Below are 24,184 nucleotides of genomic sequence, written 5' to 3' on the forward strand. Positions count from 1 at the left end.
GAAAAATTATGGAGAGAAATTAAAACAAATTCTCGTGAGAATGATAAAGAATACGAAGATAAATCTAGGGTGAAATTCTGGAGGGAATTCTTTAAGTGTTCTGCACAGATTTCAGAAACTGTCATGGATAATCGAAATATACTTAAATACCGAAGCGAATAATAAAATTATTGAGGGAAATTCTGAAAATAATTTTCACGCTAAAGGTCAAGAGTTCAAAGCTCAACCCCGGACAACTCACGAATCTATGAAGGTGACTATGATGAGCTGTACAATATGTGTTGTGCCCATCATTGTTTGTTGTGGGCATTCATTTACATTTTTTGCTAAAATTCGGCCAATTGGGATCATATAAAATTTTCAAAATGGCATCCTTGAAATTTTTCTAAAAAATGAAGCACGAAAACGGCATTTCTGAGCGAAATGAAGTCTGAGAAGTTGTAGAGATGAATAATGACATTCTGGGAAAAAAATGTTTTTATTTATTTAAAGTAAAAATTAAAAAAAAAATGTGACAAACTTTTTATATTGAAAAACACGAACACTTGAAAACTGATAAAAATCGTAGAACAAGAATTTTTGGAACAAAGGTTTGAACTTTTTTTTCTGTACGCTTTTTTTTTTTTTGCTTGCACTTAGAAAATGCATCAGGCAAAGACGAAGCTGCAAGCGACAAGGAGAAATTGAAGTAGACGATAAAAGAAAATTTTTTGAGTTTTGTTTTGATTTTTTTCCCTCAAATTTTAATTATTGATTTTTTTTATGTGAAATTAATTAAAACTGATCAAAGACGCTCTTACTAAGTTTGAGAAATTATTGAAAAAATGAATAAATATTTGATTTATTTTGATTTTTAATATACTGGCATATGCGTCTCATTTGCAATTGCGTATTAAGATTTGTCAAATATGCAAGCAACAACCCATATCATATCGAACATCATTTCAGAAAAGTAATCGTTTTTTTGTAATTAAATTAAACATGATGGCGCTTGGGACACTTTTGCGATTAAGTATATAACATACGTCTGTTATGCAAATAGTAGCTCTCATCATCTAGAGTACCTTTTTTCCATATTTGTTTAAATGCCTAAAATCTTCAGTTTTGATTTTTGTCCCGCATTCCCATACATTCAACGCACTCTGCGATGGTCTGAAAAGTGAAACAGTGAGATGTGTGAGATCCAAAGCTTGAAAAAAGTCATCTAAATCCAACCAATAAAAAATCACCTGTCTGAGACTAAGAAATTATTGAAGATTCCCACTGGAATCAGCAAGGATTTTTTTGACGTAGAACTACGTCTGTGATTTCCATATGGGGGGTACACTTTGTTTAATATGTAACGAAATTTTGAAAGATTTTGAATGTTAATAATTCAGCTGCCAGTGGATCAATTTTAATAATTTTATAACCAATCGATCATAAATATTTCTACGCATCGATCGTTGATTTTCAACAAGAAACTATTGAAAAGGTGGTAAATGTCATGCATTGTCCAAAAGCGTCGAAATAACTAACAAATCCACCAAATACGTACATACATTTGCTGCTTCCCCAACACTGTGCGTGTGCGAATAGGGAGGATGTACTTGCGTAAAATTTTGCACACTCATCGCCATATTCAGAACCACACTCCCCCAAAGACCACACAAAATGCTCTACAGAGTTGTAAACTTGTAACCAAACTTGGAAGCAGGGGTGCAAGTGATTTTGATCGATTCTCTGCATCGACTTTCTGTTTCGTTTATAAAACGACGGCAACACATTTGAGACCTCCCTTAGCTCAGTCGGTAAAGGCATAGCTACAAAGCAAGACCATGCTGGAGGTAGCTGGGTTCGATTCCCGGTCCGGTCTAGGAATTTTTTGGGTTGGAAAATTTCTCGACTTCCCTGGACATATAGAGTATGATTGTACTTGCCACACAATTATACTAATGCAAAAAATGGTACAGGCATCGAAAGCTCTCAATTAATAACTGTGGAAGTGCATCTAGAACACTAAGTTGAGAGCACGCAATAAGCTAATATGCCATAAGCAATAAGCTTGAAATGCGAGGAAGAAGAAGAAGAAACACATTCATTGATACGTTTGTTGTTCTGGATGATAGAAGAGCAAAACAGAAATAATGCGAAATAGGTTAGTGAAACCATGGTCATCAAAAGAGGAAATAGATGAAGAGAACTGACTTTCACCCCTCTGCTTCTAAGCCTCTTCATTCGGTCGTCGTCATAGCAATGAAAACAAGCATCGCACCGCATTTGGTTCTTGGGTTACACTAGCTGGTTGCAATTCTGCTGTTCGACATTTTCGAAGGACCACCAAAAAACATGAAATTACATTATTTTCTAGGGATGCCTAAAAGTCCAATTATTCGATTAACAATTAATCGTAAAGATTTTTCCAGCTATTCGATTAAATATTTATCGTATTTTCAATTTCATCCCTTCTTATTTCGACTCGTTTTATTTAGCGCAGTAGAGAAAATGAATACAAGTACTAATTTATCTGAACAGGCATAGAGAAGAACCATGAGGTGAAACAGGATAATAAATTCGCCGAAAAAGTGTTTAGCGTCTTTCTGCTAAAGGCTAAGATTTACCAACTTGTTGAGAGAAGGAGTTTAACGAGAAAAACTAAAAAGGGGAGGAGTTTTAGCTGGGTGGACACTGTGACTTCCAACCTGTCGCAGACACCAGTTCAACCCCTGTCCAGCAGCAGACGGACCGAGACTACGAGTGCCCAATTATTGAACCGAAGAATATGGGATTGTCCGGTCCGATTTGCTGATTCAGCTGCCTGCACGTCATCATCATCTTCCAAAGGCTTAAGCCTGTACTACCATCGACCCTTTTCAGGGCCACCAAGATTTTCCAAAAGAGTAAATTTCTGAACATGTCCCAACTAAAACTCATATCAAAAGGTTCTTTTCAGGACAATCATAGTCATACTAAAGAGTATAAACAGAGAGAATCCTGCTCAAATTCCTATTCCTTCACAACACACAAGCTCTTGCTGCAGATGACAAATAACATTTATTATATAAGACCACGTAGTCCTACGTCACCATTGCGTACAACCCCATAGCGCTGTCCCTTGTAGTTTTTTCTTCATAAGATAAACTGTCAGCTTTAGACAAGTTAGGAAAATTATCACGTTCCTTGATTTGACTATTTTTTAAAACAATACTATTTACTTTTATGACTTATGCTTTGGTATTCCGTACTAAGGAAAAGTTATAAAAGTTAAGGAAGAGCTTGAAGAATTATTGAAGATTCTAATAGATGCATTCGAAGTAGAGAATTTGTTACGGTTCCAATAAAATATACTCAAATACGTGCATTTTATGGACATTCTCTTATAGTTTGATAAAAAGGATATGTGAAATCTTAAATCAAGCTCTGCATGTACAGATTCTAAAATGTAATCGTAAGAATGAACGTCAACCGATTTGGAGAAATCTCGGTCAGCTGAATGAATTTATTTAATTGCTATAAATGCAAGAGACCCAGACAACCATTCTTGTTTTAAGATGCTGACATTCCATTTCACATAAAATACATATGCAGCGAATGTAAGCAATAGATACTTACATTTAATTATCTGTCACTCATTTTGAACGCATTCACTATTGGTAAAGGAGGCAATCAATTTACGAATGTGCCGACATTAACACATTTGGAATATATTTTAACCAAGAAAGACACAACACCAGGCAAAGTCAAATGTCAGTAACCGATAAAAGTAAACACATAAAAAACTGAACAACAACAATAACAGAAAATAAACCAAATCATTCAAAAAAAAATGCATTCCGTCGTAAATAAAGCTTTAATTATCCACCAGAAGAAATAAGAGAGCAGCAAAACAAACGTAACTACACCGAACCGAACAGAGCCGAAACGAGGAGATGCAGTGCTGGGTAAAAGCATATTTTACCCAGAAAAAGAGCGAGAAAAACGACCGACGTTAAAATAAAACACATCAAAATGCAATGGGGTAAAATCCGACAGCCGCTCGTAAAACCGACAAACTAATGAATGAATGAGACAGGATCGGTTGCAGAATCGTAAATCAATTTGCAATGCGCCCTCGCAGGCCCCCAAGCGCGCATGAAAAATGCTTCTCTCTCTCGCGCTCTTTCACACACACACACATCCACCGCATACCACCACAACGGGATGAAAAATTTGGCTACGCAGAAAATCAAAACGAAAAGTAACAAAGTTTGCATTTTTTTTGTTCAACGGCGAGGCGAGAAAATCATAAATCGGAACCGAGTCTTTCGGCACCTCATTTTTTATGAGCTCGCAAATTTTGAGCATCTCCATTCCTCTTATGCACTTTTCGTAACAGGCGCGCGTGCATTCCACCCTCCCCCCTCCTGCCAGCTGTTGACAGGCCACCGTTATTTATGATTAACTGTAGCCAAATGAAGAGATTACACTTTTGGCTTCTTCTTCCTCGTCTGTGGTCTTTTTGCTTTCCATATTCAACTACCTGCAGGAGAGCTGCAAATGCTGGGAATGCTCAATTTGTCGCTGTCGAAGCTGAACGGAAATAAATGATTCTCGTTTCATACGGGATTGCATCGGCGAGTAAGTTGTATGTGTTCACGTTTGTTTGTTTCTTTGTTTGTTTGTGCGTGTATGTGATATCAGGGGCAGTGAAAATGCTGTTTCCAGTAATTTTTTTTTTCACTTTTCTCTCTCCCATTTTGTTGTAATTGTTTGGAGTTCATAAGAATCAATGTTTGAATGAAAATGAATGCGATAAGAGTGAATTTGATCATTTCTTTTGAGGGAGAGTTATACAAAAATAGTAGTGATGAGATGTCAGTTACTAAAACTTTAAATTTGTAAAGAGGAAAAATTAACAAAACCAGGGCTAATCTCTCTTCTTTCGGAAAAGTAAAAAAGTGTGAGTTAGATAACATAAAAAAGAAGGTATAAAAAGATAGTATGCTTTGCTATTTTCTTTTCTTTTTTTTTGGAAAATGTATCTTTCTTAAGAGGAAAAAAACGTAAATCCTTACCCAATGTGTAGTCCCAACTGGAGTCCGTGTCGTTTTTGTAAACATTGAGTTTTTCTGGCTGTTGGTTGTTGATATTGGTTGAGGTGCATGATGACGGGTTGTTGTTGTTGTTGTTGTTGTAGTTGCGGGTTTTATTTATTTGATTTTCGATGAGATTGTAGTTGTTGTTGTTGTTGTTGTTGATGTTCGCGAGAGAGAGGCAGGAATTAGAGCGGGAGATTTTTTTTCATGGCGTGTTGTTGATGATGTGGTTGTTGTCGTGGTGTTGTTAGATTTTTTTTTGTAGTGGGAGAGATATATGGAAGAAAATAAAGAATAGAGACGGACGAAACAATGGAAATTAAGTATCGTTGTTTTGTTTATGTTGCTGTAAATGGGTATTTAGAAAATGGGGCATTTGCTTTTCTAATAAAATTTTCTTTGACTAATACCAAAACATAACAGGACTAAACGGGACTAGAAGAAACATTTAAAAATACTCAATCAAAAAGAAACATTTATTAGAAAAACAAAACCATTTCAAGTTTAATTATTTCTTTCTGTAAAAAATACGTGAATTTGTGAAATAGGAAAACTGAACTGGAATAGAAGAATGGTGGCGGCAACCCGAAAAGAGTAGTGAACCGTTTTCGCGCTTCCGTTGGCGATGTGTTACTTTTGAAATCTACATTGCTTAGTGAGGCCAACATTTCAAACAACATCCCAGGGGAACGGAAAACGATCACCCCCCTGGGCGAAATGTGCGAAATTACCTTGGCATAGTCGATCTTCAGTGTGCAGCAACCGGAGTAGATGTCACAGCCGTTCAATGCATCGCGGGCTCTGGTGGCGGATTCAATGCTGTCAAACGTGCGCACGGCGAACGAAGAATGTTTGGAGTTAAGGAAAACTGATTTTCGATATTTGTTTTTTGTTACATAAATAAAGGAATGCTGCAAAGAAATAAAAGGAATTTGGTACGAATCCCTACGTGCGATCAAGAGAGGAAAACTGCTGAGTTCAAATATCACTATCACAATAAAAAAGATTCAATAAATATACATCGCATTTACAACCCCCTGTTGAAACTCAGTACCTACCAATATTATTAAATTACAAATGTTAAAGAACAAATGTCAATCAATCACTTAGGTCTGCGCCTGTAGACATTTTCAGTCATTTCCAATGTGATTATCTTCATCAGTGTTTTTTACTTTGTCAAAATACCTGGATTTCAGTTTTAATCAAAAGCCACACTCCCCCAAAACAAGAGTCAGGGTTTGAACTTAATTTTTAACTGGATATTAAACTTAAATTGATTTATTTGAGAAGCGTACACGGAAAGTGAGTGTCATCGACAAAATTGGTGTCTTTATAATTATTTATGGTAAATTTACAGGAAGAAGCACTTGTTTTCGATTGCAACATGGGCACTTATGAGATATCTCTGGATATTTGATTATTTGATTTGATTTGGTCGAGGCAGAATGTATGTGTGAGTAAGTGATGACATTGATCATTGTTATGCGCAATTCATTTTAAAAGGTGCGTTTCTTGTTTCACGACATGTAGTTCCAAAGAGTTAAGTTAAATTTTCTTTATTATGGAGGCTTTCAGCCTGAGGCTGGTTCGCCTCCGGAAATAGTTCCAAATAGTCTGAATAAAATATGGCGCTTGGCGCTGGAAGTGGAAGTGAAAAAAGCTTCCGAGTTAGGTTGGAGGATACTTCCGGGAGAAATCATATGATCCTTTCCGGAGAAGCCGGAAAACTTCCGGGAAACCGGTAGAAACTGGGAGTAATCGGAAGATACTTCCGTGAAGGTTTGAAGAAACTTCAGGAAAATATTGGGGGAAAAAATCTGATAAGCTGGAAGAAATTTCCGGCGAAGGATGGAATAATCTTGCAGGTCACATTGGAAGAAACTTCCGGGAGATGGTCTAATTCTTATTAGTAACTATCAAATGAATCACTAGGTCCCCATTTTTCAGTGACGAACCAGCAATTTACTGAAAGTCACTCTAAAACCGATAAAAAAATAACTAGGTCAAAAATGTATCTGGCAACCGGATGAAAATATTTCTTGATTCCCGTAAATTTCCAGGAAGAGCCATCGCATATTTCCCAAAACCCGGATTTTTGTTTCTCCCTCTGTTCGGGTCATACGTGATACGTCCGTGGCCAAGTAGCAATTTGGGTTTTATGCGGGTTCTATAGACCATGACTTGTAGAAATCGCATTAGCATGATGAGCATGATTGACCACCCACGGCTGCTACTCTGATTTAGACTTGTAGAATGCTTAAAAACTTCGATAAAACTTGCAATGTTACTTGGGTGTCCTTTGTTTAGTGCATGTCGTCGTACCTCATTACTATGGCAAAGTAATGAGGTATTCGTTTTCGATACAGTTAAGTCATACATACTAGCTCTTCTCACAAGAAGCCTAATTCAATTGCGATGTTTCGCAATATTTGAAGCGTTCTAGGCCATTTCCAAAGACGCGCCATCTCATCAATCAAAATGAATCCTCATTCAATGGTGATGTTCCGTATCATTCTAAGGGTTCTAGGACCTCTCCAAATGCATCATTTGAAAAATTCTGGGATCTCTTCAAATATACACCTTCTCATTGAATGCTTCTGAAAGGTCTTCTTAGTGAGAAAAACAAGCGATGATACTGCTATTTGACGATGCATCGGAACCCTGGTCCGAACCTTTTCTTGTATCCAATCTCAAAACCGAGTTTCATAACCGTGAACAAGAAGAGCTTCGGGCCAGAATTCGATGTCGATAGTCATAAATGACATGGAAATGGAAACACTAGTGACAAAGTGCCAAAGTGAGGAATCGATTCCCACTGGAACTAATCGCAAACTGGGTGTTGTGTGTTTTCTGTTGTCTTGTGCTAAGTGTTTACTCTGTACAACCTCTGGTTGAAGCCGGTGTCACTTATTTTCTTCTCTCAGTAAGATCTTATAGACTTTAATAATATGGAAATCTTATGAGCATACTCAGGAAGATACTTGACTTCGGAGGCCTTGTGGGTTACTCCATGGCTTAAGATCGCTGAATGTTTCCTTTAAGTCTTCGGAATTTATTCCACAGATCCAGAGGTCTTATGTCACGAGTCTACTGAACATGTCTTAGAAGGCCGCTTTCTATCCTATGGAGTTAGGGTTTACAAAGGTGGCTGTTAGAAAATGTCTAAGATCCAAACAAATTTATAAAAAAATATATATGAGCTATTTTCTACGCATGAGGGGGTCTAAAAATCGGTCAACGAAGTTTATGAACTGACCCTTTAGGCATCCTAAAATGATCAAAGAAAAATATAAGACCTCTAGAATTTACTCATACGATCTTAAATGAAAACCTTCAAGATATTTGAAGTTAATCCATCAGATTCCCGGAATTGATCAATAAGTTAACCCATGAGACCTCTGAAGATGCCTTACAGTCCTCAAAGTCTTTGGATTCAACTTATTAGCACTCTGGAGTTAAACCAAGAGATATCTGGTGTTGACCTGAAAGCATCAAAAAAAGAAAAACTTAACCCGTAAAACGTATAGAGTTAACATTAAGACTTGTTTATTCTCTGATGTTGCAAACCATGAATGACCACGTGTATAGTCTAGAGTATCAATTGAAAATGGCCTGTATGTCAAATGAGCAGCTCAGAGCGTCACGCTAAATGACGAATCGGTCAGACTCGTCCTTCGAATCTTCATAACAAAACTGGATGTCGTACTATAGCAAAACGAAAAAGCGCACGGCGCCTAAACGTTTTCCATTTTCCATCAATGCGTAATACAGCTCGAATAACCCCTTATCCCTAAAGACACCCGTTACCTTAAATTTCGAGTTGAAATATTCAATAGCTTTTATCAGTCATAGAACAGCTCACGAAATAAAGAAGGAGTATACTCCTAGAGAGGGGCTGTCCATATACCACGTCGACAGTTTAGGGGGAGGGGATTGGCACAGTGACATTCATTTTGAATTGTTTACCCTAACTGAACCCGTGAACTAGATGAAAGGTTACCGTCTTGGGTAAAGTTATTCGGATGGACAAGACCTATTATAAGGTTAGCAGTTTTGCTCAGAATTCACTCCCTAGGCAGCGCTAGTGTGACATTCATTTTTAATTGTTTGCCCCCAGAGGGACTAGATAGAAGGTTTCCATCTTGCGTGCTTGCGTGACATTCATTTTGAATTGTTTACCCTAGCTTAACATCTTTACTAGATAGAAGGCTCCCGTCTTCGGCAAAGTTGTTCAGATAGATTAGACCAATTCTATGGTAAAGAATTTAGCTCAGAATTTACTCATCAGTTCGCACTGTTGCGTCACGTAGGTTTCGAGTGTTTTGGTTTCACTTGACAACTTGCCTAGAAAGATGGTTTCTGTTTTCGGCCAAGTTTTTAAGATCATCTAAAATATTTAAAATATGGTATATAGTTTAGAATTCACTCCTCAAAGATCGCTAGAGCGTCACTTTGTTTATATTTTTTTGCTTTAATTGACTTCTTTCTCACTATAGACTTCAAATAAATGCGGTAATTCGCCAGGAAACAGCAAAACAATTAAGAATGAATTTCAAACTAGCGCCGCCTGATTAGTGAATTCTGAACTGAAGTCTTTACCATAAAATACGTCCTGTTCATGAGAGACTCTCTTAGCTCTTAGCAGTCGGTTAAGGCACAGCTATAAAGCAAGATCATGCTAGAAGCGGCTTGGTTCAAATACCGGTCTGGTTGCAAAATTTTTCGACTTCCCTGGGCATAGAGTATGATTGTACTTGACACAAAATATACTAATGTAAATATGGGACAGGCTTAAAAAGTTATCAATAAACAACTGTGGATGCACACTACCGATCATAAGTTTAAGGACACCCACAAAAAAACATGCAAACATGTTTTGTTCAATGATCTCTCATTTTACGTTCAATTTTCAATCTCCAAAGGTTATTTGAATGGTATGAATGGTATAGCATAAGTGTTCTACTACTACTTTTATTTCAAAATTTGGCCAACCCAATTCTGAGAAAATTAGCCACGATTCTTCAGAGTAAATTTGAAAAGAATATTGTAACTTTAAGTGAACTTTTAGCACACAAAATTTGAAAATTATATTGAACAATTTGCCTACGAGGAAAGTTCCATTCAACACGAATATTGGACGTAACATGACAGAGATATGAACATAACAAATTTGTCATGTTTTTTTGGGGGTGTCCTTAAACTTATGATCGGGAGTGTACATCTAGACCAGTTGAGAGTCGGCATAAATTCCAAGCAGTAACGTAATAAAAACCCAAAGTAGAAGGATGTCTTGTTCTTCTGAACAAACTTGCCGAATACGTAAACCTTTTATCAAGGATAAACAATTCAAAATGAATGTCACACTAGCGCTGTCTGGTTAGTAAATTCTGAACTAAACTCTTCATTACAATATAAGTCTTGTTCATCTGAACAACTTTACCAAAGTCAGAAACCTTCTTTCTAGTCCATATGTTAAGTTAGAACAAACAATGCAAATTGAATGTCACACTATTGCCTGATGAGTTCATTCGGAGCTAAACTCTTTGCCATAAAATTGGTCTTGTTCAGCTGAAAAACTTTGCCAAAAACGGGAAGCTTCTATCTAGTCAAGAAAAATTAATGTCACACAAGCGCCACCTGATGTGTGAATTCTGAACTAAACTCATTACCTTTTCTATCTGAATAACTTTACCGAAGACGATAATCTTCTAATTAGTACATATGTTAGGTTAGGACAAACAATTCAAAATTAATGTCACACTAGCGCAGCCTTATGAGAGAATTCTGAACTGAACTCTTTACCATATAATAGATCTTGTTCATCTGCACAACTTTGCCGAAGTCGGGAACCTTCTACCTAATCAAGATGTTAAGTTAGGACAAACAATTCAAAATGAATTTCACACTAGCGCTGCTTAGTGAGTGAGTAAACTCTTTACCTCAGGCAGTGTTGGCAAAATCAGAAATCAATTGATATTTTTCCACTCTCATGCACTCGCAATATCACGCGTAATATTGGAACAAAATATCATGCTTGATATTGATTTTACAAGCTCTTTTGATATTGCGAAACTATTCACAACGTGCAAAAATCAAGCTGAGAGTTGACTCGTTACAAAAAAGATTCCATTACACATCGTTTTCTTAGAAAGAGAAAGCATAGTTTACTATCTCTTTTTTTTTAAATCTTCACCGATGGCAGACGCGAAGGGACTGCTGCAAGCCGTTATGGAAGTTTCGGTTGCATTCGGGAGGAAAGCAAAAACCATTAAACTCAATCTCACCACCGTTTGGTGAGATTTACAGTTGGTGAATTTTGTTAGCTTGATATTCTGAGCTGCGATATAACAGCTTGCAAAATCAACCACAGTTGTTTGCTTGTTGATTTTTGTCTACGAAAATCAAGCGTGATCTTGGGCGTTGGAGAGATTTGATTTTTTGATATTTTTCCAACACTGACCTCAGGATAGGTCTTGTCCATCTGAACAACTTTGTTCAAGACGAGAACCATCCATATAAGGAGGATCTGTAGATAGCGTTATAAAATGTGTATTGAAGAAGGCACAACTAGTTATGAAAACGTAATATTCCTGAACATCTTTGCAGAAGGAAGGAACATCCTATATGCTTGGAATCTCGTGATGAAAACGTCTCTAACATCAAAATATGTCACTTCATGGGTATATTTTTACAATGACCCCTCCCTCCGAGGGATCCGTTCCTCCAAAATAAGTTTGATAATTATTTACTTTACACAACATTTGAAATTTCAGAAATCCGTTTAACCTTCGCTGAGATATGACAATTCGAATTTAGGGTCAAATTGACCCCAAGGTACAGACAACGTAAGTGGCACAGAAGGAGGGTTAAAGATGACCCATAAGCCGTTGGAAGTTGACCCACGAACACTCTGAGAAGCTTGTCAATAGTTCCTCTTGACTAACATCTAAAGCCTTTGGACTTAACCCATAACAACACTGGAACTGATCCATGGGACATCTTGACACATAAAACCGTACACATTAAATCATAAGAACTATACCCTTAGCGAATATACAGCGGCGCCGGTGGCGTTGTGGAAAGGGTGATAACCCTGCAGGCCTGGGTTCAATCCCAGTCGGCGCCGCCGGGATGTTCTGAGGCAAAACTTCTATGGTCACGCCTTCCTTTGGAAGGGAAGCAAAACCGTTGGTCACCAGTTCATGAGTTGATGGGTCGATAGGTAGTGTCCAGGTGTGAGAGCTGCCTCCCTGGCGTCGGTAAAAAATCAAGAGAAAAAAAAAAATATACTTATGTAAATGATATAGCATTTTAGGGTGACCAACCAAGGCTGAGGGGGTTCAAAGTTAGTGCATCATCAAACGTAAACAAACGTTTAACGATTGTTGACGTGTTAAGAAGCATCAACTTTGGCCCCCTCCCCCTTGAAGCGTTAAGCCAGTTTTAGCGAACGTGAGGCCATTTGTGGTGTTTTAACATTTGTATGGTTATGTCAGCGTATTCAAGATTATTTTGAGAATTTTTAAAAGTGATTTCAGCGATTTGAAATAATTTTTGTTATATCAGGCAATTTTTTGTAGCGTTTTTAAGGCGTAGGAAGTTAGCCCGTAATCAGGATTTTTCGAAAGTATTTCATCGTTTTGATGTGATTTGCTATTTGCTTTTAACTACTTTGTCGTTTTGATACCTCTCATGCGATATTTTTTTTAGTTTTCAGATCATATTCACTCATTTGGCGGATTTTGGATTGATGTTGCGTTTTAAATTTGGCATTATTTTGGGGGCCTCCCTTAGCTCACTTTTTTTTACTTGTATTAAGATCATCCTCGGTGGAAAGTGACCCGAGTCTTGTCACTATCAACAAGGCGTTATAGCGTTACAAGAACTAAGATGTGTTCCTTGGATTACTGAAGAAAAATCTGTCACCCTAGTTTGAAGTAGGGTTCGATGGTGAATCTAAAACCGAAACGCATCACGAAGAGGGGATGTACCCGCGTTACAAAAATAAAAATACAATCGGAAAAGCTTTTATTTTCCTGGATAATTTTCCCGCAAGGTTTTAAGAAAAGCCAACAAACGCTAGTAAAAAAAATCTACTGGAATTGATGCGTCAAAGAAGTACTATTCACGGTACAAAAGGAAGTTGAGGCCGCCGCCGAAAAGTAGCAAACTCGACTGGGGACTCGATTGTTTGTATGATATAAGGGGCTCGGTGGCCTAGTGGCAACATTTTCTGCTTACTGATCAGAAGATCATGGATTATATTCCGAGCTTCTTGTAGTGTCTTGATGCAATTAAACAATCACATCACTTACCATGGTAAATCCAGATCTTATTTACCCTACTAAAAAAAATCCTTCCAGTGACAACCGTGGAGATGCAGAACTAATTTTGTTTTCTTTCACAATGACCGTTTACTCTACTCATTTTCGAATACGATGGTTCTTTATGGCCATTATTGCGAAATTCATCAAAAATATTGCCTAAAAAGGATCTCCGGAACATTCCGAACATAGGACCGTCACTCTGGTTATCATATTTAAACGATTCAGTTGCTTAATTTCTGAATAAAAAATACTTGATTAAAGCTACGAATGCAAAATTTTGAAATTGGCTCTCCAACTCCCCTTCGCCCAAGCACCGTGAACCGTAAAAAAGTTTTGCTAGATATCCACCGCAAGAGGATTTGCCTCATTTTCCGCGTCCTACACAACATCCATCAACCGCAAAATGAAAACACAAGCTAATCCTGAGAGTTTAAACCTTTCCCTCCCCCCGGAGCCTACCTCTCTGGCCCCTGCTGCACCGGAAGTACCTCCAAAATTGCGCACTAGCTAGATGAAATTAGCTTTCACTTTCTGACCCGACTGTTTTCTCACTTTATTGTTCCACAGGCAGCTTCTCGTTCTACACTTAGAGTCTACCAGGAATATGCTCCAACTCCAAATTTGATAAGCGTGAACTTGTCTGTTTGCCTCACTTTGTGCCTTTCTAGTTGGTGTTTATTAGGTAGATATCCTTGCCCCGCCCTTTCTATCCTCCACCCGCAACGGTAATGAAAAACCTAACGCTCGATTTAATTTTCTCGCAAAAGATAATTTGCGGCAACCGAGAAGACTATCTAGGAGACGGCCTAACGAAGCAACAATAATATCCACTCGGGGTGCGAAAATGGATCCACGTGCACGCGCTCGGATTCGCTGGGCGTGCTAGTGCGTTTCAAAGCGGAACAACGCTCTGAAAACAACAACTATTACCAACAGGACATAACCTCCTTCCGAGAAGTTCGTCCTTTGGTTGGTTTACGTGTACCGTCGAACACGCAAATATGCCGCTGCCAAAGCTGTGCAGAATTTAATGAAATTCCCTCACTCACACCACATAATTTAAGAGGGATGGGGAGCTGGTGAAGGAAGTAATCCCACCGCATAAAGTGACGCAATTTAGAGAATCCTCGCGCGTGGATGAAGTAGTTTTGTTGTAGCCTTCTTGGGCTCAACGTCACAAGAATAAGTACTTGAGATGGCCCAAATCGCCTCCGGAGCGGCAGCAAGAGACTCCGTGGAGACTAAGGGATGTGAATCTCAATTAACATGTCTTGGGCGATTATCGATAACGGTGCTGTTTTGAGAAACAGGGTCGCCTGTAAACCGAGAATAGCATACATTCAGGAGGTAGGGACTTTAATATGTTTCGTTTGACGGTGGAGGCTTCTTTGCTTGAGGCAGCAGCTGTCAAGTTAGCGGAGGTGATTATCACATAATTGCGGTTTGGAAGGATGTAAGGGAGGATCAAGGCTTTGCATTGTTATTGAAGTTAGAATTGCTGTGAAGCCGGTGGGATGTGAATTGATTTGATGGTTTCTTGTTTTGATAATATTAATTTAGTTTTGGATAACGACGAAATTTATGTTTTCCCATAAGCTTTTTGAAGAGAACTGGATGTATGGCGATTCAGTTCCGTTTTTTATAATCTCGAGTAAGATTTATACAAAATATTTGGATCGGTGACGGATCGTGCTTATAATAATTTAGTTATTTCAACATCGTAACTCACAGTTACTGCCGACGGAGAGCATCTCTTATTTACCATTACCAAGTACAAGCAAAATAAACACTGAGATTTACGAGTCAAATAAACGTCATTTCGCACTTCGTAAAGGTTCTTCTTCCCATGCGCAACTCATTCCCAAGCTCCAATGCAGCATACCTTCACGAACGGGCAGAAATTTATTTACAAATCTGTCACCGTCGAATTAATTCGCTGTCTTTTGAACCAGGCCCGATTTTGACTGGCTCCTTGGACGGTCACTTTACGACAGGACCATTCTAAATCCTACCCAAAACAATCCGATTAGTACCACATTGGCACTCAATTCGTGGGGCGAAAATAAAACACTACACGTCTTCAGCTCTGTTTATGTTTCTTAAGCATCAGGGAAACTAAAGAAAGCGAAAGCAAACGGGAAGCATCATCGTTTCTGTTTTGTGGTCCAGCTGTTCTGGTACTGTCAGCTCTTTTTTAACGACCCACTGACTCAAGCTCTTTTGGAGGACGACGGCCACAAAAACGAACCGATGCGAAGAGTGCACGCGCACATATGGAGGAGTCATAAAAGTCCAGACGTAAAAAGTCGAAACCTAATGACTTGAGAATAATAAAAATTCGGTCGTCGACTACACAGAGGATAAAAACTTCCAGAGAGGAGGAGGGGGTGTACGTATCGAAATTGCTACCACTTGAAAATTAATTCATTTTGGCAGCCAGTAGCAGTGCGGGGTTGCAAAGGTACACCGAGTCAGGAGATTTATGAGCGGTCTCAACCACCTTTTCTGGCAGACAACGGTGAGAAGAAGTTTCCTCCGGAGAGTAAGATTATGCATAGCAAGTTGAGTGAGTCGTGTTTTTGCGCTGCAGTAAGCGCCATTGAGCTCTGTCTGGAATGTTGTAAATTTAATTACGATCCAAATGAACCATAGGGACGGAGGAGTTCAATAGCCCTCGATTTATGGAAAACAACGCCAGCACGAATATTACTGCCGTAATGCCCCTTGAAATTGTTTCGCAAATTTCACGATTAAGATCTAGAAGAGGAAGTTTCATGGTTCGCAAAGAAAGCTTCAATCAACGAAAACAAGAAAATACTCTTTCATCAAGAAAGCACTTCGTTTGCAACAAGGAAAATTGAATTGTAGAAATTCAACCGACACAGCGAGGACGTCCAGCTCTTCCACGAAGCACAAAATTAGCTTATTTACACTGGATGCATTCGTTGATTTGTTGGAAACCAGAAACAGTTCTTTTCGGTTTTGCTTCCCTCGCAAGGAGCTCCTACTGAAAGCAAGTTACAACGGAATAATAAGTTCAAAACTGAATTGTTTCTCATGCAAATTTTTCCATTAATAAAAAGTTATTTTTAGTCCCAGTTTAATAAAATAGCATTTTCTGTGTGCAAACACTTGGATCAATACACCTCAAGGATGAATTGCGTCATGAGAATTGATGAATGAGGACGGGAGCCTGCGAGCCCACAGACGTTTTTTCATAGGCCCATATATGGCAATTTGAGTCCTAGAGGCCTAGTTCTAAATATATCAATGATTGCAACTCACTTCGGGAAATTTTCTAAACTCGCGATGTACCATTATACTGTTTAAATAACTATATTCGAGTCCTTCCTGGGACACCATTCCATTTGAATAACTTTATGCATGAACGATCCGCGATCGTAGCGGTTTGTTGTGATGTTAAGGGCACGGTGGCCTAGTGGCGACCGTTTTTGCTTACTGAGACCCCATTTCCATTACTGAGTTGATAGGGTCACATAATTTCGTTATCACGCCTTGAAAAGAGCAAATCTTACTTGTGTGACAATCAATCAAAACTGTGATCCAACAAACCCTACCTACTAACAGCATCTCTGTGACCTTTGTGGGGACGCAGAGATTAAGCAACAAAAAGGCCACTCTGATATTCCTTCCCCACTTCCACGTGACCAGCGCCATTATTTTTAATATATTCCCCTCGTAGTTCGTTTGGAATGCATCCCGAAATTCCATAGAAATTCCCTTGAAATCCTCTTGGAACTATTACCAGAAACCTCTTTCACAGAATTTGTTAGGAATAATCATCAACACGTTTTTATGTAACCCGTCAAAGATGGTTCTTAGCATGCGTCGTTCGAATACTATTTCAGGGCTGGTAGCGGTCAATACTATCAAAAATAGTTATTTTAGTGACCATGTTGAAGAAATAAGTGACCAAATAGTGACTTATAGTTGTAAAAAAAAAGTGCCTAAAAAGATTTCATATAAAGCCTGAGATAGTTTTGAGTACAATTTCATGAAAGTCTGTATTGAACTCGATGTAAATTTTAATGAAATTTCACAAGAATTTCTGAGGATACTTAACTTCGCAGTGTTTGCTTTGCGCTTTTGCCAGCCATTGCCGGTCAGATGTAGGTAGTTTGTTGGAGGAAACGGATCCGGAGCATAAGTCCTTGGACATTTTGGAGAATACTTAAGGGGTTGAGGGGATGTTAAAAGTAGGATTACAATAAAATCTTAGAATAACCCCAGGAGATCTTCAAAGGAATTCGGAAAATTATTCTCCCTGGAATTGCCGCACAAATTATGAGGAGAAATCTAAGTAATTTGTGAGGAGAAATGCTAATGAATGTTTAGAAGACTTTCAATGCAAGTAGAATTTCAAGGGAACGAGTGAGATTCAAAAGGAAATCTGAAATGAATTCAATGAAAATTCAGATAATCTTGCCAAAGGGTTTATTACTGTTCTCCTCAGGAAAATTAAAAGAAAATCGTGAATTTTCACGAGAAATCTTCGATGAATGTGGAATAATAGTCTTGTACTGAAATCTTTCAAAATTTTCTGGAGTTTACAAAACTTCTTTAAAGCTCTTTTGTAGTTTTAAAACTAGCCTGATACTCACAATACTTGTCATCATATTTTTAAACATCCCTGCACTTTTTCGGACTTCCCAAAGTTTGCTTAATTTTCCTAACGATTATAGATCTTCTCTTAAGCTTTAACAATTCGCTGAGGTTCTCGCAACTTCTTTAAAATTTATGCATTTTTTTAATGTTAACGGAACTGCTCTGAGGTTCTCTGCTCTATCCTGAAGTTCTCAAAACTTCTCTACAATTTTTGCAGTTCTCATGAAGCTTGTTTTACTGCCCTGAATTTAATTGGAGTATCCTAAAAATGTTTAAGCTTCCGTGAACTTCTGAACTTATTTGAAGATCTCAATAATTTTCTTAACATCTCTGAAGTCCTGAACTTCTTAAAATGTCCCGCTAAATTTTCTGAAACTAATGGAACTGAACTCCTCTTGAAATTCCCCCTATTTTTGGAACTTACTAAACTTCTTTTTTAATAATGTTCCATAAGTTCTCGGATCTTCCCTTAAGTTCCATAGACTTATATAAAGTTCTTGGAATGTTTCTGAAGATCTCTGCACTTCTGGTACTTCTTTAAGCTCCTGCAATTTTCTATGGCTTAGTTCTATGGATTATAGTTCTATGGCTTTCACTGTAGTTCTCAAGATTTTTCTGAAGATCATGAAACTGCCCTGAAATTATCGACACTAATTGATAACTTCATCAATTATCTGATGATTGTTTGCGTATCATGGATCTTCCTGAATTTCTCTAAACTTACGCTAATAGACCTTTAAACTGCTCCAAAAGTCTGAACAAAGATCTCTAGTTCTAGCTTTTCTGAGGTACCTAGAGCTTTTTTAAAGTTTCCACACTTTTCCTCAAATTCTGTATATTTCTGAAGTTCTCTTACCGGTGAAGTTCTCTAAAATTCTAGGCACTTATTTAAAGTTCCTGCATTTTTCCAAAAGCTAATAGAACCGCTTTGAAGTTCATAAAGCTCCCAGAAAGTTCGCTATTGAAAATTTAGTCGATTGCTGTATTTATGTATGGGCCCAAATGAGGGGCATAGGCCGACATTACATCTATTTCCCCTATATATTTGAGGTTGAGATTTTTTTTAAATGTATTACTTTCGAAAAATGTATATTGTCTCAATACTGCCATATTGAGAGGGTTTTGGAGCACTTTACGGCCAATTTTAGTAAACTATGTGACAATAGATATCCTTCCATCAGATATTCAACGATCTCCATAGGGAAGTCCAATGTGCAACAGAGACTTCATGAGAAAATCCAGTCCTTCATTTTACATTGACGTTTTTTAATACACTCGCTTCGTTGTCGTGCGCGATAGTCTGTTTGTATTCGAACTCTCATATTCGAGCAAAAATAAAATGATCAAATAACTATCATATGACATGTGTGATTTCGTTCTAATTCCTCAATTTGGTGAATATTAAACCATTTTTGATCAGAAATGTTATTACTAGGACATCGTTGCATGCTATTTTCAGAACTCACACAAGCACAACATCAGTAGCTCTTATTATGAGAAAAACTAAAATACATACATTCGCGACGGTCTTCGGCGACAGTGTCATATGACAGAGCCTGTCATATGACATTTTAGTGTGGTACTGTAATTTGATAGCTTGTTTTACAAATGTCGAAAGCAAAGGCAGTCGATTAGCACAGAAAATGCGTTAACTACAGTGGCCGCTTACAAGACTGTTCTAGACATTTAAAAAGCAAGTCCTCGTTTTTCTGCATGGCTTTTACCTCCCACGTGGAACTTTAAGACTACCCTTACTCAAGCATTGTTTTTTTAACCAAAAATTTCACGTTTCCCGTGTGTTCCTATTTCCCGGGAAACAAATTCAGAAGGATTTTTGGGTGAAAATTATAAGCAAATACCAAGAGGAGTAATAAGAAACTTCTGCGGAGAAAGTTTGAAGAATCTTTCAGAGGACGCCTGAAGATCTTCTAAGGCAGTGGTGCTCAGCTGAAGGCATATGGTGGGTCATATTGAAAGTATCTAAGTAAAATGCGGGCCACACTCAGCACCGTAGTAAGAGGATGGCGAGAACAGCCAAGGGAGACAAGCTAAAGGAGCAATTCAAAGATTTTTTATTAAGTAACTTTGCTGTTAACAATTTTGTTTCTATAAAACTGTAATAGATTTTATTAGCTCTAAAATTAAGTTAATATTTTGAACTTGGATATTTCGAAAGATTTCGAAGGCCTCCCTGAGACTTAAGAAGTTTCCCCCATGAATCATGAAAACTATCCGGAGACTGCTACGCCTTTTCTTGAGCTTGAAAAAAAAACTTGGGATCTGTCTTGAACTTGGATGAATTCACAGGAAAAAAATATAATGGAATTTCGATGAGAATTGGCATAACCCAAAGGTTATTCCAAAGAGAACTCTTACGGAATTCTGGAGAGTGTTCTTAAGGAATTCCGATGAGACTAGAAAGTAATTCTGAAAATAAATTGAAGGGCTTTGTTAGAAAAGCTTCTGGAAAATACTTGGGCAATTTAAAGGAAGTTATAAGTAGAATTACCTACATGGCAATTCTGAGGACATTTCGAAGGGATTGTGAGGAAATTTCCAGCAAAATTTCAAAGCTTTGAGAAGAACTCAAAGAGATTTCAGAGGATGATTACAAAAACTATCATAACTCCCCAACATTCTGCGCAATGCTGACAAATATTTCTTAGGAATTGACATTAATTTCAAAATAAGTTTGATAAGAATTCGAACGGAATCTGTATCTGAAGTTAATTCGATTCCGAAAGAATCTTAAAGAGAATTGAATATTTTCGACAGCGTCAAGAAGAGATTATTTGACAGTTTTCCATGGAAATTAGAACTCACAATATCTGAGGATAGTGTATGGAAGTTTTGAGGGGAATTTATTTATTTAACAACCATCTTTGACATTTTAGCCATACAGACTGTTTAAAGTGACTAAATTCTATTCTTAAAAACTGGTCTACTTATATTAAAATCAAAAACATCACACACATCATTAAACAGTCTACAACATCTATCGAGAGGATTGTTATAACCGTAAGCAGTATGATGTCCAGGAGTCCACAGAAAGTGATAGTTGCGGAGACGGCGAGCTGGAGTGTGGAAATTGATGTTCCCGAGCAAACAACTGCAGTCATATGATTACTAATCATGTCAAATATGAACATCCTCTGGAGAAAGACTCGGCGATTTGTTAGTGTTTGCAGTCCAATAAGCGCACATCTATGCTCGAATTGAACAGAATTTAAAAATATTTGTAACGGAACTTTAGGAAAATTTTAAAGACATTGTGATACAAATTATAATGGGAATTTAATGAAAAAGTCGAGAAAATTTTTGTAAAAATTTAGAAGGAATTCTGAAAATAATACCGAGGGTGAAAAGGAAGACGTTCCAAAAAGAGTTACAAAAGAACTCTGATATGACATCCAAGCGAATCTTAATTTGATGAAAGATTCATACATCCCACAATGGCCATTCGAATCTAAGGTAAATCGGACGAATGCTCCAGGAGAAACTAGACGAGTTTTTTTAGGGAAGCCAGAACTAATTTCCGGGGGAATCTAGGAAAAGCTTCTGGGGGAATCAGAAAACATTTTCATGCGAAGCCAAGAAGACTTATCTAGGAAGCTGGAAAAAAAACATCTGGGAAAATTAAAAACGGTTAATAAACCAATGACAGTTTTGAGGAGCTTGTAAAGAAGTTGGAGGAGGTTCATAGAAACTACTGTGGAAGCCAGAAGGCCTTCTAGAAGAATTTTCCGAAGAAATCTGAAGATAATTTCTAGGAAAGTTGGAAGAGAATTCTGGGAGAATTCGGTTAATAGAAACTCGCGAGAGTAGTCATAAAAAAATCCAGGATAAGTCGGAAGAAACATCGAGAGCAGCTCGGAAAAATTTTCGGTGGAAGTAAAAATTAATTATCACCTTTCTGGACTTTGATCAATCATCTGCTTCCCGTTTCCCGGGAAGCCAAAAATGGCCGGGAAATGAAAACACTACCCTCCAGTAATCGTTTATTGAAAACCTTTTCCATTTTTGTATTCGTATTTTGTGGTGGTAAGCACGATGCCCAAGTAACAATTTTGGTTTTATGAGGGTTCTGTAGACCACGATTTAGATTTGTAGAATGCTATAAAACCTCTATAAAGCTTGCAATGTTACTTGGGTGATGCTCTATAGATGCCTTTAAATTTTCCAACCCAAAAAATTCCTTGACCAAACCGGGAATTGAACATGCCGACTACAGCATGGTTTTGCTTTATAGCAGCGCCTTTGGTACTAAGGAAGACCCATAAATAAGGTCATACGCCTGACACTGTAAGCTCAGTGGACCACGATTGCAAGCACAGAATACAGTAGCACCAGGTCCATAGGTTTTTTTTTTCTGGTGAACTTCTAGTAAAAAATCAGGGAACTTCAAGGTTCAATTTACTTTGATGCTTTTTCGAAAAATTCAAGAGCAGTTTTTTCGACGCATTAGTTCAGATTGCAAAATGCTCGCACTATTCGATTCCTTTTGCTATTCTACACAAAATGACGCGAGCTTAAAGCAATCTGAAATAATGCGTCGAAAAAAACTGCTTTTGATTTTTTCGAAAATGCATCAAAGTAAATTGAACCTTGATCCTTTCCTTTCCAGAAAGTTTTCGCAAAACTTATTTTAAACCCCCATATCCCTGAAGTATATCAAGATATTGAACTGGATGTTTATACCCCACCACAAAGTAAGTGGTTCTTTTGTGAATCTGTTTTGTAAGTTCACGGAACATTCCACAAAATCAAACTTCACCGAACTCGTTACCGGGTTCAGCGTATAAATATTCTCCATAACTGGAATACACGTAATTTTGATCTGCTCCAGAGGTTCGCTAAAACCGTCTATGAAGCTTCCCAGATTCACCTCTGTACCCATTTGTTGTCTTCCAAGCAACACTTCCAAACGGCGCCGGTGGTGTAGTGGTAAGCGTGATTACCTCTCACCCCAGCAGGCCTGGGTTCAATCCCAGTCGGCGCCACCGGGATGTTCTGAGGCATAACATCTCTGATCACGCCTTCCTTCGGATGGGAAGTAAAGCCGTTGGTCCCCGGTTCATGAGTTGATGGGTCGATAGGTAGGGTCCAGGTGTGGGAGCTGCCTTCCTGGCACGTCGGTAGCATTCGTGCTCAGCACGGAAAACAAGATCGACGGAAAAAGCAAACCAAAGGAAAAAAAAAGCAACACTTCCCAGCTTCCATGAAATAGTTTTAGCGATAAGATAAGATAATATAAGATCCACAGATCAATACGTTAGGTTCACGGACCTGTATCCAAAGTTTATTAGATCAGTGTTCTTATTCTGACGTACTCACACTGATAAGATACGAGCCACGTCTCTAAAATAAAACTAAACTAAATTAAAACTAACGTACTCATGCACATCCTTTGAACCGAAATTTTAGTCAAACAAACTGAAATTTCAAAGTACGTTTGAGACATCTGTAGAACAATTTAGCCTTTTCCTCAATTTCTCTGGCCGTGTCTCTCCATTCGGAGCTGATTTAGATCCGTAATGCTTCCAAATGCTTATATTGCTAAAAGGAAAGTCACAATCAGCGGACACTGATTAGAATGATAATTTTTCTAGTCCAATATTCACGTAACAATTTCGCAGAACGTCGGACAGTGACGATCTAAAAAATAATGATAATTGGATCTCATTTTCCTCTTTCCTAAGTGTTTAAATTTATGCCCTTCCAGCGAGCCTTCTAACATCTAGCTGATCAGAATCCTAATCAGATAGCCGTTGCTCAAGAAAAGTGGGAGACACACTCTACGACCTTTTGTCAACTCTAAATAATGACCTTCCATTACGAAGGTTTGAACACGTTTCGCAAGAATGCTTCGGGCGTAGGTTTAAAAGTTTCACCTCGATCATTAACAACAAAAACCTTAATATAAATGTCAGCCGAAAATTGCAGTCACTGGATCAGAAACTAGCAAATGAGCTGCTAATAAAAAGCAATCAAGTCTCCGATTCACCATAAAATCGTTGCATCGATCAATTTCACCCACTCCAAAGGCGGTCATTAAATAAACAAACACCCCCGAAAAAGCAGCAAAGAAACAGACAGCGCAACTTTTACATGCAATTAATGCTTAATTGATAATTTAACGCTAGCAGTAAATCCATTTTTTATGGCCCGACCGGAACC

General features: G+C 38.0%; 1 protein-coding gene across 1 annotated transcript in view; it reads right to left on the minus strand.

Moving 5' to 3' along the window:
* LOC135712737 (heterogeneous nuclear ribonucleoprotein L-like) overlaps positions 1–24,184 on the minus strand; it is a 649,787-nt gene that overhangs the window by 224,095 nt on the left and 401,508 nt on the right. Inside the window, exons 4-5 of the mRNA XM_065235779.1 lie at positions 5,786–5,882; positions 5,034–5,091 (exon numbers count right to left, since the gene is read on the minus strand). Coding sequence (XP_065091851.1) covers positions 5,034–5,091; positions 5,786–5,882 — 155 coding nt within the window. The remainder of the gene's footprint in view (positions 1–5,033; positions 5,092–5,785; positions 5,883–24,184) is intronic.

Source organism: Ochlerotatus camptorhynchus, unplaced genomic scaffold, assembly GCF_037179485.1.
Source record: "Ochlerotatus camptorhynchus isolate MF236.1 unplaced genomic scaffold, CSIRO-AGI_Acam_v1.1 ptg000503l, whole genome shotgun sequence".
NCBI classification, from domain to species: Eukaryota; Metazoa; Arthropoda; class Insecta; order Diptera; family Culicidae; genus Ochlerotatus; species Ochlerotatus camptorhynchus.